We start from the raw sequence: 15,067 nt of genomic DNA on the forward strand, positions 1-15,067 counted from the left end.
CCTGTGTATCAGAATATTAATGCACTTTAAAACAACACTGAAAAAAAACCCCCATACCACCACCAGAAGCACCTTAGCACTGCCTAATGTTGTTTTTTTAATTATTTTCCCTAGAATTGCACTTTAAAGCAAAAGTTGAAACTATTTTGATTAGCCTGAACTATCCAAACTGTGATATAATTCAATTCATCTGGAAGCATACAATATCTGGAGAGCACTTTTACCTGCAATAAAATAGAGAAGCCTTCACTTTGTACTATGTGTAGGAAGTTTGCCACAATAAATGTTACACATTCTTCTTGTAGCCTAGATGCCAAGGCCACAGCTGTCTCTGTCCATTTCACTTGGGGAAGACTATTGATCAGCCGGTCACTCTCCATCAAAATGAAGGCAGCATTCTTGTGGTTCTTAAAATAAAGCCAGAAATTAGCCTGTTGCCAAGTAATCACCTAAAGAATTGTTGCTTGTAAAATACCTTCTGTTTGGTTACTGAGCACTTATGTAAGGATCCAATCATTTACTTATTTCTCTTCTTTAAGTAAAATTGGATTTTCATAATTTTGAACATTATATCTACCTTTGAAACTAAAGCAGAAAGAAAAAACCTACTGCTTCTGTTTTGCCTGCTGAAGTTAGGCAATAAATTTTTCTGTAGCATTTTTTCAACTGTGTATCATTACACACTGCAGTCCTGAACAAAATAAGGCAAATGTTAACTGGAGAAACTGAATAGAGAAAAACCTCTTAGGTACTGAAAGATGTAATAAATTCTCAAATAAAATGGGTAAGCGAAAGCTTTAGGCGAGTGTGGATGGCCTAGCACTTGGGATACATAAATTTCCAAGCATTTTCATAGTTATGAAACCTTTTGCTTTATTTAAAGGAGTCAGACATCAAGTACTTGTCTTCCCAGATGGAGTTTTAACTGAACTTACTCTTTGTTGCCTAACATTTCTCAAGAAATGTATTCTGCTTATAGTTACATTTAAAACAAGCAAATAGATTTGCTAATATTTATTTCCCTGTTCTGTGCCTTTGGTTCTTTTGTGGATTGCGTCACCATGGTACCTGAGGGCAACTTCTACTGGCTAACATATCACTTAAAGAGAACCTGCAATTTATTGTTATCCATATTAGAATGGATTGAAAGCTCTACTCAACATGACCTAGCAGGTCACTGATAAATTATGCAGTAAGATCAGTAACAATGGAGAAAACAACAATTCAGATAAATATTTGACACAAAAACCCCTACTGTAAATTCAAGTTATAATAATGTTTGTTCCATGCAAAGAAGAAAGCAGGAAGGGTTTTCAACATGAATATTATAGATAAAACATAAAATCTGGCCAGCCATTGTTCAACTACATTTTTTTTATTTCACTCATCTGTGGGCAAACCCAGTTTGCCTCTATGCATATAAGGTAAATTAAGGATAAAGTATATGTTTATGGTTTGAACTTGCTTCCACTGGACTCAATTACAAGCTTTTTGAATTGTCCAGAATTCAGCCCTTGCTCACAAGGCAATAAGCCTTGACTTCCATTAGATACTTCCAGTGAAATACAAAATGCCTTCATTGACTTCTAATTACATCTGCACTCTGTAGGAGTGGCTCTACCTGAATTTTACTTCTCTTTTGTATTTTTTTCCTAACCATTCTAAAATAGAATCCACTTATCTAAAAAACCCAATAATTTTCTTGCATGTAGTTGAGACACCAGGGATGAATACCTGAACAGTGTTTTAAACTGCACTCCCATTTTAATGTTTCTGTGTTCATCATTGTGGCTTCCAAGAGATTTACCAATCAGCAATTTCCTTTTCTTTACACCTTTTCTTCCTCTGAAGGGCTGCCCCACATTAACTAGGTTTTATATTTCCAAGACTGGTAAATGAAAGGATCGGTAGAATCATACTGTTTAACTGGGTGTAACTGGCTATAATAGCAGCAAAGAGGATCGTAAAACATACAGTAGCCCCTGCAAAATTACTGTTGGACCTTTTCTTTCTTCCTCAGGCAGCCTTCAGCATTTTTGCAGATGGTGAAAAACCCCACTGGGAATTCCACAAGTTTTTGGACTAGGAGTCTTAAGAGTTCAGGGTTAAATGATCACTCACCAGAACTGTTCTGTGGGCAGAAGAGGCTTATGCTTTATTTTTTCATTTTGCAATTCTAAAATCTTTCCAGCCTCCAGTCCATAAAATACTGGTGAATTTTGCAAAGACACACCAACACAAATTTGAAATCCATAAAATGGGAACCAAAACACACTTTAGTCCAGACTGCAAAAATCTACCAGAGAAGCTGGGTACATAGCTGGACCAGTACCAAGTACCCACAGTGCCACTATGATTCTGCAAATGCTGGTAGCTTAAAGGTAGCTCATGTATTTCAACACAAACTCTAAGCACAGCATCTTCATATGTCATAGACACAGAGGGGAAGGCAGGCCTGAAGTGGCTTAGGTTCACCTTTAAACTGGCCTGATAATGTTGCACAAGGGAGCCTGCATAGCCTAGAGCTGTGTCTACATATACTCTTGGCTACAGTACTCACCTCAGCTAAGTTTGGAGATAGGGGGTGGTGTTAACTATGAACATCTGTAGATCAAAATGAACTGGTCTATAATCCTGAAAACATTACTTAAAACTTCTCAAATATTTATACAACATATGACATACAAAGCTATGTATATATTCTAGGAACAGCTGAGTATACTGATCTAATGTAATAGCAGAATACCTAGTATGTTAAGAGCTATAGCTACTATCTTTATTCTGTTAGAAATTATGCATTGTGGCAGAAGGACTGTTCAGGTTTCATAACTGTGGATACTCTGAAACTTCTCTTGGTATAGCCACATAGCTCTGAAACCTTGTTTTTCAAACTTTCACCTGAATATGCAGTAGCAACTCCCACGCACAGCTGACCTGCTGGCCTCAGCACTGGATGGGATAAGTACTCCATCAAAGAAGTGCTGAGAATAACCAGCCCCAAGAAGCCTTCACAGCCCTTTCAGTGAGGGACAATTCTTGGCCAGAACCATTTCAGAGTGCTTCTCTTGAACTAGGGGTATGTTTGGCAGTATGGGTAGCTGTATCTGAGCTGCTTAGCTTGGATAACAAGTAACAGAGACATGGGGACAAGGACTTCAGCGTGAGATATACAAGATGTTACATGCTTAGTCTGGTGTGTGCCAGAACCAAAATCATCCTGTGAATGTTACCTGAGCTAGTTATAGTAAATTTTGTGTATGCCAGTCTACATTACAGCCATACATGTACAGTCCTGCTTAGCAGCAGCTATGCAGGTTTACCTTTAGTTCCTGTGCATATTCCTTATATCTCTGTTACAATTCAGTGCATTTACAGGCTAATTAATGGATCAAATTCCTGTTAACAGGTCTAGTTCAATTCAGTTACCTTAAGGCAACTCTGAGTGTAGTTTAACACAAAAACACAGTTAGAAAGTACTTAAGTTTAGGTAGATCTAAATTGGAAGAATGTAAGTATGTGCCACAAAAAATGAATGCTGAGCTTTGAGGGAACCAATTCCATAGTGTTACTGGGGAAGCAGAAGATATGTATACTATACTGTTACTTTATTTTTGAAAAGTCAGCTTGTCTGTAAACAAATGGCTTGTGATCACTGATATCCAGTTATCACCTGAAGACTGATAAAGTAGCGCATTTTTTACGAATTAGAATATAGTCAAAAAGGAAAAGGCAATCACCAATGACATATGCCACCACCTAACATCAAAATCGATACAGCAATTCCCTGTTCTTCACTACCCAATACATAATGCTGTGCTATGATGTCATGGCTGTGTTTCATAAACTTATTTTGCATTATTACTGGACTTAGATGTGATTGTCACTAGACTGTGTGCCATAAAGCATAGCAACGACATCTGCACATCAAAATCTGGTTTTAAATTGTTATTTTAATGGGAACTTTTACATAGTAGAACTGTACTACAGATTTAAAATACTATATTTGTTATTTCTTAAATTACATTGTAGAGCTAAATAAGGAAAAATTTACATTGCTCTGTTTTTATATAAACCACACTATACACTACTTACCAAAGAGTTAATCAACATAAGAAGACAGTTGTTCTGAAGTTCAGTAGGTAAATTGGCAAAGCTTCTCTCTGACAAACATTTTGCGAAATGTTTTCCTACCCATCTGTTGAAAAGAGAGCCTTTCTTAGGTAAGGAAGATGAAATCTGTTCTATCTTCACTTGTTAGCAAAAGTGAAACCTCTAAAGTATTGCAAAGAAAAAAAATGTTTAAAATGAATATTTTTTATGCCAAAATAAACTAAATCCTGCAAAATAAAATAATTTCAACAGAAAGCAAAGAAATGAAAACCATAAATGATAATTTATTTTATTTTACTTACTTCATGCAAGCAGCATATAGCTTTTCCACTCCCAATGAATGAGCAATAGCCATGCATTCTAGTACAGGTTGCTGTTTCCCAGGAACAGGCTGGAGTTGTTAGCAAATTATCACAATTATTGTACATTCTTACTTACAGAAACTGTACAGAAGTACAAATATTTAGTTCAAACAGAAGTACTGTTAGCTACTACGGTATTTAAGTTTGTTTGCCTTTATGCAGAATAGGGAAGTCAACTGCTTCCACATGTGTCAATAAGGTCATGTTCAGCTAGTGAGCCTAATGCATGAAAATTCTCAACTCTAAGCAGCTGTTTGTTTTTAAACTAATTTTATTTGAACAGAAATATTTTCTAAATATATGCCCATGAAATATGATATGCCAATATATGGTATTTCTGTATTCCTATTAAGAACAATTATATATACAATGGAACATATTAAATTATACTCCATGTAATTTAATATATTGAATTAATCATGTGGCATACTGCTTTTCATCAGTTGTAGTTTACAAGTTTCTATAAATAGGTGGATGATACCACAGGCCTTACTCCCATCATCAATCCTAGTGCATTGAGAAGATTTACACATAAGAATAGGGCCCATTGACTTAAGGTAACAGCTTGATCACACAGTTAATTATCTTGCAAATATGATGTGTAAGTAATAGAATCAAAATTCTTCTTAGGCTTCACAGCTCACAAGGTAGCATGAGAACAGACATACCTTTTGGAAAAAATTGCAGTAATCTCTTTTCAAAACGTAGATAGCTACTTCTTTCAGCCCATCTAGCCCGTACATATCTGCAATGCCTAATATGCGACTAAAGAGAAAGCAGTAGCAAGAGGAATAAAAAATCATTTTGATATATGCATTTTGCTTACAAGAAAATTTGCATGCTAATTTCACGTCTTTGTTCAGTCAGAATTTACTGTAGAGATTGATAATCAAGTGTGAAAATTGCCAAAGAACTATCTTTGGACAGAAACATGTATTGACCTAATAATAATCTCCCAACCACCGAGTTCAGACTATGTAAGAGTAAGCCTCAGCCACGGGCTGAGAAACTGTTTAAAAAGACTCAGTTTCTCTATTTTAAGAGTAGCAAATGAAAAAGATATTTGTGCCAGTAGACTTCTTGCCATTTTTAAGTTTTTTTCCAAGGATTACCTAAAATGTTACTGATGAAATCATATCTGAGAATTATGTCCCTTCCAAATATGCAAAAGCACAGTGAGCAAACTACTAATTATTTTATAGAATAATAAATAACATTGTTTTATTTTCTGTATTGATTAGTTACCTAAATCTTGACATTGGGGCATATTGTAAACAATTCTGTATTTTTATTTTAGATAGATAAGCTTTGAACAACAATTTCTAACATTAAGAAATCATAGTATTTTAATGTTTAGTGGCAGACTTCAACAGCTAATATAAATGGTTTCAGGGAAAAATTCACACTCTTCAGAGCTTACTTCAGTAATACAGGATTATGTATAAAACTCTGATTAAACGCTATCCCAGAAGCAAATGCCAATATTTACATTGGTTACTATATATCATTTTTTATGGATCTAGGACTAACTACTTAGCCTTTGCGTCAAAATGATTCTTTAAACATAAATTCCAAATATTAACTGTTACATGTTATCAGACATTGTGTATGTTATTCTGAAAACTAAAAGGAAGGTACAGGCAAATCGGGAATTATTTTGGTTTCACTCTCCTTGTGTAGTATTCCAAAGATGGCTGCCACATCTTTTCCAGTAGCTGTCAAATAAACAAGATTTCTTCAACAGCTTTAATTTTGGAATTTCCTAAAGTATGTTTAGGTGTGATGATCATGATATTTGACATCTTTGTCTTATATATACTACATGAAAAATTTTCCTTTTGACTTTTAACTGAGAAAATACAGAACAAGCACAAACTACAATTAAAACATAATAGAATTTGGCATATACCCAACATCAACTTTGTCTGGGAAGTCCAGAATACCTCCATATATAAAATGCAAGATGATACTCATTTCTACCTGGCTTATGCTGCAAAAAAAAAAGAGAAAATATAAATAAAGACATGTCCAGAATAAAACACACATTTCTTAGCCAAAGTAAGCTGGTCAAAAGGCTGATACATCATTCAGCTGTTCTGTAAATGGAAGGTAAATGATCTGATAAAGTTAAAGCTATTTCCAAGACTACTGCAATGTAGAAGTATCTAAATGGACTATATATCGGGTGAATTATGCTACTCAATAGTCTTGCTGAAACTTTGTAATACTTTAAATCTCTGAAAAGAAGTCATAAGCAACGTAATATTAGTATCTATGTTGTTTACACTGGTAATATGCATAAAGCATTTTTTTATCATCTCCAAGCTCTTTACTAGTAATAATTTTTAAGCAACTATGTATTTAAAAATTGTTTTATAAAATTATTTTTAATTCTTGATTTTGTGATATATTTAAGCTTTTCCCACAATAAAAATACATTTAATAGTTTTATTGCAATGCTAAGGAGGAATGTTGCATCTCAAAATATTTAGAAAATGTCTTTATGCCTAGATTCAGATTAAGAAATATAGAACTGCACACACAGAGTAGTGTTTGCATCCTTGTATCGTCCCAGCACCATAATGCAGAAAGGCACAGAACATCTATTTTAATCCTCTATTTTAAAAGACACATCTCCTGAACAATACATTATATCTTACTTATGTACGTACATCTTGATGTGCAATCTTCAGAACGCACAAGTGCTGTGTACATTAGTATGAATGGAATACAGTCATGCAGATTAAGCTAAGATCCTTTAAAATGTTAGACATGTTTAAGCAACAGACATTGATGACTAAAAACAAAAGGAAAAATCCCCAACGTTGCAATGTGCTAAGAAGCAAAACCAGCACAGTTGTCTCTCTGTATATTAGTACACAAGAGCCATGAAATCAGCAAGTAGGAGTTTCCCCACAGCCTTGACAGCTGTTATCTTCTGCAGAATTTTCATTATTTCAGAGTAAGTCACATGTACTTGATTTATAAGTGTTTAAAAAAGACAGCATGGAAGTCTGTACCAAGAAGAAAACTGAACTAGAAAAAGTAAAATTATGGATATGATTCTTAATAAGAGAAATTATGTGATATTGGCATGAGAATATACTCATATAAAGATTAAGTACTTCTCAGGAGAAAGCCTCTACTGAAAAACAAGGGTGAAAATTTCTTAGCCATGTAGAAATCAATTACAGGGACAGAAGTGTAAATACTGGAGTAACTGTTGACAACCAGCCTCTAAAACATACCATGCATAGCATAAAAGCTAAGGAATCAATGAAAAGTTTATTGTTTTATAAGGATTAGGAAGTTATAACCAGATCAACAGATAACCTTCCTGCTTTGCAGCAGTGTTATTACACTGACAGAAAACTAAAATTATGAAAATATGAGAAAGTTGGCCAAGCAATTTTGTATTAGCACAAAACAATTTTGCAGCACTGTAAGGTACACAGTTCTTTCTGAAGAACGCTTCAGCCAACATCATGCCTGGAGAAAAAAGCTAACATGTACAAGTATCAGTATTAGTTTGCATTTAAAGAAAATTTAATATATTTCAATTCACTTTTCTGATACTGAGAAGAATTAACCTGGCAGACCCCAGTTTATCTATGAAGTCTTAAGTATTCATCCTGTACCGACAGCTCCATTATTTCCAGCTCTCACACAGAAAGCCATTGTGAACAAGCACACTAGTCAATTTTTTTTTAGTGTGATGCTGAAACAGCATTATTAAATACTATTTAAGAACTCCAATTAGTTGTCTTTACATTCTAGATACACACTGTACAAATAAGCATGAAAATAAATTACACTGTTCAGACATTCATAATACTTTTTATGACATGTACAACATGAAGTGAAAGAAGAGAATTGTAAAATAGACAGTGAATACTAAAATATACTCTAGAAAAAAGGATTAGTACTCTTCTGCTGATGAAAAAGATTTTTTCCCTGAACCATCTGACAACATTAACAAATACACTACACATGCTGTTTTATATTTAAGTCAAAACAGTACACAGGAAATCTATCAGGCTGAAGAAAAGTGTCAAGGCAGATTAATCTTCAGTGCTTTATACACAGCACAGTTGTTATATATTTGCAGTTATTTTAAATAGCCTACCTTGCTCCCCTACGACTCGCAAAGACAACACTTACCCTTGAAGAGTGATGTGCTCTTGGGAGCTTTCAGCCCAACTTCCACTCAGCATAGCAGCAAAGTAACTAGATCTGGCACATAAAATGGCCCTAAGAGAGAAAAAGTAAACATTATTCCACTAGATACAAATATTTATTATGAGAGTCTTTGAGAATGTTGACGTAAATCTTTGCCCTTTGTGCATTAAGGTGTCATCTGTATACTGCATGCCTTTTCTTCCAGTATGTTTGGAATTTCAAAGTACGCTACCGAAAAAAAACCACACAGTACTCTAAATTTCTCAGTTAAAGCTTGTTTCTAGTATGACTGACATTCACACAGAGGACATCTATCATCACAAGCATTTTCCTTTTATATAATATAAAATTCAAATTTATTTTTCCTATTTACCAAATAACAATAAATAACCTCATTTATACAGCCCCATTTCAGCCAAATAATTATATCTTGAATTTCTTAAATTCTTTTTATATTACAAAATGTGTATTTATTAGAAGGAAAAGGAAAAATATACAGCTTCTCTTATTTGAAATTGGCTGGCCACCTAGCAGCACATCCTAAAAGTCAAAGAGACTTGATACTAACATATGACACAACAATATGATGTGTGTTTCCAGCACTGTTTAAGAAGAGTTATCAATTACTTCTGTTTAGATTTCTTACTCTTGCATTTTTAAAAGGCATGACTGGCCGTAAAGGGGCTAATTTGATTTACTACTACTTCCAAAGACAATAAAGAAACCCCAGTCCAGTAGCCTGTGTAGCTGAGTATCTCCACCAGTTTCACAGTCTTCAAAAAAAACAGATGAGACCTTTGCAACAGGAGCTTCTTAAGCTGGAAGTGGCAGGGCAGAAAGGAAGAGAAGATAGTGGATAAAAAATGCTTTATGATTCCAGCCTTCCAGATTTATATCAGTTGTAGTGTTAGCCTTTATGTATCTTATCTGGGCTACTGCAGATGTAGACAACATTGTCATACATACAATTTTTTCCTGACTCTTACTAAGCTTCCTATTATTTATAAAATTACTTTATGTCATGTATTTCCTATGGCAGAAAAAGCAAAGTGTTATATTAGGCATGAGAATCCTTTCTTTCACATGTATTTCCTGACTCTTAAAATGTTTTAGAGCACTCTTATTTTGCGTAGGAAGAAGTAAGAAGAATGCTATTTATGGTCTCTTTTCTAGTCATTATGTAGTCTGGAATGTCTCTTCCCTCCTGCTTCAGAAGTCTCAATACTTTAAATTAGGAACTTCTCGCACATTCCTCCTGTGATTCATCCAGCAATAATAATAATGAAGCTTTTACAGAATATGTCATATCTCAGTGAAATATGTCAACACATAAATGGGTATTACATCACAACTTTGAGTATATGAAATTCTGAATACTCTCACGATCTTGTTTTTATACGATACAGTAACAATGGTTTAATGGAGATATGACATACACTATCTCCAATTTGTCACCCTCTTCCAAATAAATTTTAGTAATGAACAGGGCTAAATCAGCTTCAGGGCATAGTTGAAGTGGATTTCAAAGATTTATTTTAAATAACACACCTACTCAGTAGAATATGGACAAGTATGTATTACCTAAATATACACTGATAAAATTTTAACTTATAAAATACATGGAGATACCAAATGAATTTGAAGCAAATTTATCTGTGCTTTCCTACTGTCATGGTTTGTGCCACAGGTTTATTACTGAACAAATTTAATTTTCTCCACTCAGAGCTCTGTAGAATACAACCAGCACTAGGAAGACATAACTTGGCAGCTCTCTCAGAGCACCACTGCTCACACTGTAAAGTCTATTGCAGGTTCATATGACTTCATGAGAAAGTAAGGAATACTGAGATAAGTGGGTGTGAGATAGTGGGGTCTTAAATTGTCTCCTGTTTGAGAACTTCCAAAAAACCCTTAAAATAAGTGAATCATACTGGTGCTTTCACCACAATAATACCGAAAATTAGACTTCCCTTATTGACTCCTACTGTTCACATGATGCAGTACTAAAGCAAGAAAGCCTTGTGCTTGTTTCAGAACATCATTGTTTTCTCTATGGTTTACTGCCATTTTTTTTGGTGCTGGTTAGACTAGTACATTGCTCCAGGCAGTTAAGTGGCCTAAATTAAAGAAGCGCTGCTGACAGAATCTTTTTGTTGAGTTTCTTTCTACATTATTTTCTTCTCAAAGTTGCGGACCTGAGAAAATGTCTTATAGTGCAGACCAGAAGAAACAAACATGCCTAACTACACTACATTCTAGAAATTTAGTATATATCCTAATTCTGTTATTTAGAGAAAATAAAATACTCCCTTCACACTATTATGACAGATGTTCTGTAAAAATATTTGTAATGCCAGTATTGTAACCCCACACACTGGTTTTGTGTTGAGAAAATACAAAAAGTGGAGGGGTTTTATAATCCCTTTCTGCTATTTATGTAATAAAAGGGAACAAAACACAGGCTGTCTAGTTTGCTATCTCAAATGCAAACAGACTCAAATCAAAGGTACAAGGAATGGTACTGACACTTTATTTGCTTTCCCAAGCTACAGAAGTCCAATAAGCCAAAGTTCGTAATGGTGTTGGACTTCAGATCTAATAAAGGCTGTTGACAATCTTTACATCTACATGACTGCAGTAATGAAAGTAAAATCAGATTCTGTATGCAGGTTCTGAAGAGCAGAAAAAACCCTCGTAATTACTGCTACAGAAGTTTTCTACCTGTATGGTAATTTTATTCAGCATTAATAGCTGAATAGTTTATTAACAGATTTTTCATTTTCTTCAGACAGCACAGATTATTTTAAAGAAGGTTAGCAAACAAAATCTACACAGTATTTATACATAAGTGTATACTTATTATATCAGTTTACAATGGCAATCTTAGAAGTGCTAAAATGCCATTGTTTTCACAATAGTTGCCACTAATGAGATAAATTATTTTCATTAGTAACAAAGTATGGCCACTTCTCACATAAGACCTAAAAGCTATTATATGGTTCACAGCTAGATAATAGCACCAGCAATAACTTACTATAGATATACAGTATATATAGATATATAGCAGCATTTTATACTAGAAGGATTTTGGTTGAAAATCTTTACTGTAATACTTACGTACCTGTGAGCTTGAAAATCTTTGCCTTCTATGCAAATATTAATATCTGGACAACAGCACTTATTGTAGAGCATCATTAAGTCTTCTCCTAACACAGATGCAGCTTCTAGTTTCGAATTACCTGCAGATGGAGAGAAATAGCTATTTTCACTCTGTCCAGTGTAGACTGGATTATCAACAGCACACAGACAACTTGATTTTAAAAGAAGAATCTGACATAATGAGATTTTTTAGTATTGCATGTTCAAGCTAGAATTTTTCTTGAAACTTTTTCCAGACCATGCATATTATTTCTCACTTTGACTTGATATATCAGAAATTTGACCAATGCTTCATATTTGATACCTATAGAAGTGCTACAGTTACTCTTTTGTAAGATTATGTAGGCAGCTCATTTTTTCTACAGAGACGTGGTACCTCTGCATTAAAGAAAAGTAGACTCTGAAGAAGTTCAGGGTATTGTAGTGCTACAAGCTTCTGCCTGAACAGATTCGTTGCTTGATCCAATCTTACTGACACAGCTGTATCAGCCATCACCTCTGGTGTAGATGCAGTCACACATTTCCTTGTGTTACTTATCTCACTCACAGTTGTAGCAGGGACAATTCTGAAAGATTCCAAAATCCTCATAAAACAGCAGTGGAACTAGTGTAATTTGCTAGAAAAGGCAAGGAGTAATGGAGGGATTCTGCTCTGTGGAAGTCCTACATGATGAGTACTCAAGTTTGCTGTATTACACAAAAAAAGACAGGACATAATGCAGATGAACATGCCTGATGCCTGACAAATCCTGTCAGATTTATTACGCTAAACATTGGCTGGGAAGTACTTCTGCCAAATTTCTGCAGCAATTCATTTCTTCGAAGTATGAAAAAACGAGGTGGACTGTAGCAAGGAATATCCACGTAAACTGTGTTATAACAATAGCTTTAATCTTTGCCCACATTTTTACATCTGTATAAGTATTTGCATAATTATTTAAAAGAAAAAAAACCAAAATGAACAAACAAAACTATAATTCCAAACCTACCTTCAGTGGCTTTGTTGCTTTCCGCATCAACAACTACTTCCAGAATTTCCTCTTCAATACAAGATGAGCAATCATCTTCTTTCTGCACAGCTCCACTTGGAGTATTCTGATCAACAGGTATTCTTTTAACAGCTCCAAGACAATTTACATTTGTTTGAGTGTTCTGAAGAGTAGCAGTGTTGTTTTCTTTTATTAATTTGGGTTCCAATACCTTTTTCATCATAGCCAGCTCCTCAGCTTCTTTAAGATTTTTATCAGATGAATATACAAGCCTAGAAGTTGACAGCAAGATTACTCCTGTATTTTTTTAATTGATCAAAATAAACAAATAAAAATTGACTTTTATTTGTCTAACATAGTTCATGACCAGAAAACCAAAGCTGGACTCTACAGTGCTTAATAATAAAAACCCCTTTTTAAAACTGTATCTCTGGCAAACTTGCTTTGTCAAGCATTGAAAAAGCATAAACAAGCACTACAAATAAAACGTAGTTATCAGGTTAAAAGGAACAAAGGTTTCTTTCCCTCACTTTGCTTTTTTAATTAAAGGAACTTTTTCCTGCTTTTTATAGCTCATATATTAATACTATAATCATCTACTGGCAAAAGCATAAGCAAACTGTATCACTAACGACTGATTTAGAAATCTTAGTATGACCAAGAAAAGGCATTTGATTGTCCTTTAATATCAAATTTACAAACCCCAAAATATAAAAACCTTCTAACATCAAGGTTACAAGTACAAAACCATAAGACTGGTATAGAGATATAAATGAATGTTATTAGATATAAAAATTTTAATTTCAAAGGAAGTGCTTGAAAGCATGAAAATTTGCAGTTAAGATTACCCAAGAGCTTTCACTTTGCCCATATAGTAATTCCAGCTTCCCCCTTGCCCATCTGTTTCACCAGCTTATTTTTGGCTCAAGATCTGGAAATGCTAACAAAGCCCACAGTCTGTGACTGCAAAGATCTCTTATTTATAGATACTGCACTCCAGCAACTTAATGGAGCCTTAAGAAGTCAATGTAACAGATAACATGATTTATCAGTGGTTTCATACCACATAGATGAAGTTAGCAAAGTTTAACAGAAGAGCTAGTTACTTTGGATTTAGCAGATGTACTTACAGATCTGCATTTAGTCACTCATTCCATGGCAGTTTTTATTGTTAATACTGGGAACAATGTAATTTGACTATGTTATTTGAACACTATCCTCTAGAAGGGCAGAGAAAACATATAAAGAAGTCTTCTTCCTTAAGTCCTGTATTTAAAAGATTGAGTTAGGTAGAATTTTTTTTTTTAAATCTGTGTGATACACGTTCTTACTGAGAGAGAATGACAAGAAACAAGAATGTAGGGAGTGGGAATTTTAATATTTTATTAGATTTGGAAATCAAGGGCCAGGAAAACATTTGACAGGAGTAATAAATTTTTACAGTAGGGTTGGTGGACCCTTTTTATGTGGATTTTTAGGGTTGTTGTACCTATATGTGCTTTCAAAACTTCTAACCTGTGAACTTGGCCTGACCATGTTTTGCTTTTTCTATTTACAGTACTTTCCAACCCAGTGTAACAATAGCATGAGGAAAAGGAAAGTAATAACATGCCATATTACCAAGAACATTAAAAGAACCAGAACAAGGCTGCTTGCTGGAGCAGGGAGATTTTGCAGTTCTTTAGAAAATTCAAGACCATGACTTCCACGCATCACTATGCTGCTCAGTACTTAACACTTGTGTTTTACAGCTCTGTGGCAGTAGGACTCAAGAACAGAAATTCAGAGTAGAAACCCAATTAACCTAAAGATTTCAAAATTCCACAGTATTCTGAAGTTTTGTCTTCACGTTGTTTCTGCACATTAGATCTTCCAAGAAAGGTCACTTCACACAGAGAATGCCACTACTAGACAAAATGTAATCAATTCCCACTTTATCCCTGCAGCTTCACCAGATGTAAGCAGATACCACAATTACAAAAGTAAACTGGTAATACATAATGAATGTGAAGAACTGCAGAAAGATCTCAAGTAAGGGTTTGTTGAAAGAGAATTGCCATTCAAAACATGTCAGGTTAAATTTGCACTGGAACTTTACTTATTCACCTCTCCGTTGCTGCGGAGCTATTGCATATTCAACATGTAAAGACAGTACTAATTGACTTTGAGGGAGAAAGAAAATTAGCAGCAACAGATACTTTGCTTTGCCATAAATTCATTTTTAAAATATTTTTTGTTTACTTTCTGCCAGCTGCTGAAAAACATATC

General features: G+C 34.5%; 1 protein-coding gene across 1 annotated transcript in view; it reads right to left on the bottom strand.

Moving 5' to 3' along the window:
• The window catches only part of BTBD8 (BTB domain containing 8), a 39,806-nt gene that overhangs the window by 14,985 nt on the left and 9,754 nt on the right, over positions 1 to 15,067 (bottom strand). Inside the window, exons 3-10 of the mRNA XM_055724705.1 lie at positions 12,800 to 13,071; positions 11,773 to 11,890; positions 8,634 to 8,723; positions 6,382 to 6,462; positions 5,141 to 5,237; positions 4,413 to 4,501; positions 4,093 to 4,195; positions 225 to 407 (exon numbers count right to left, since the gene is read on the bottom strand). Coding sequence (XP_055580680.1) covers positions 225 to 407; positions 4,093 to 4,195; positions 4,413 to 4,501; positions 5,141 to 5,237; positions 6,382 to 6,462; positions 8,634 to 8,723; positions 11,773 to 11,890; positions 12,800 to 13,071 — 1,033 coding nt within the window. The remainder of the gene's footprint in view (positions 1 to 224; positions 408 to 4,092; positions 4,196 to 4,412; positions 4,502 to 5,140; positions 5,238 to 6,381; positions 6,463 to 8,633; positions 8,724 to 11,772; positions 11,891 to 12,799; positions 13,072 to 15,067) is intronic.

This window comes from Falco cherrug, chromosome 12, assembly GCF_023634085.1.
Source record: "Falco cherrug isolate bFalChe1 chromosome 12, bFalChe1.pri, whole genome shotgun sequence".
Taxonomy (NCBI): domain Eukaryota; kingdom Metazoa; phylum Chordata; class Aves; order Falconiformes; family Falconidae; genus Falco; species Falco cherrug.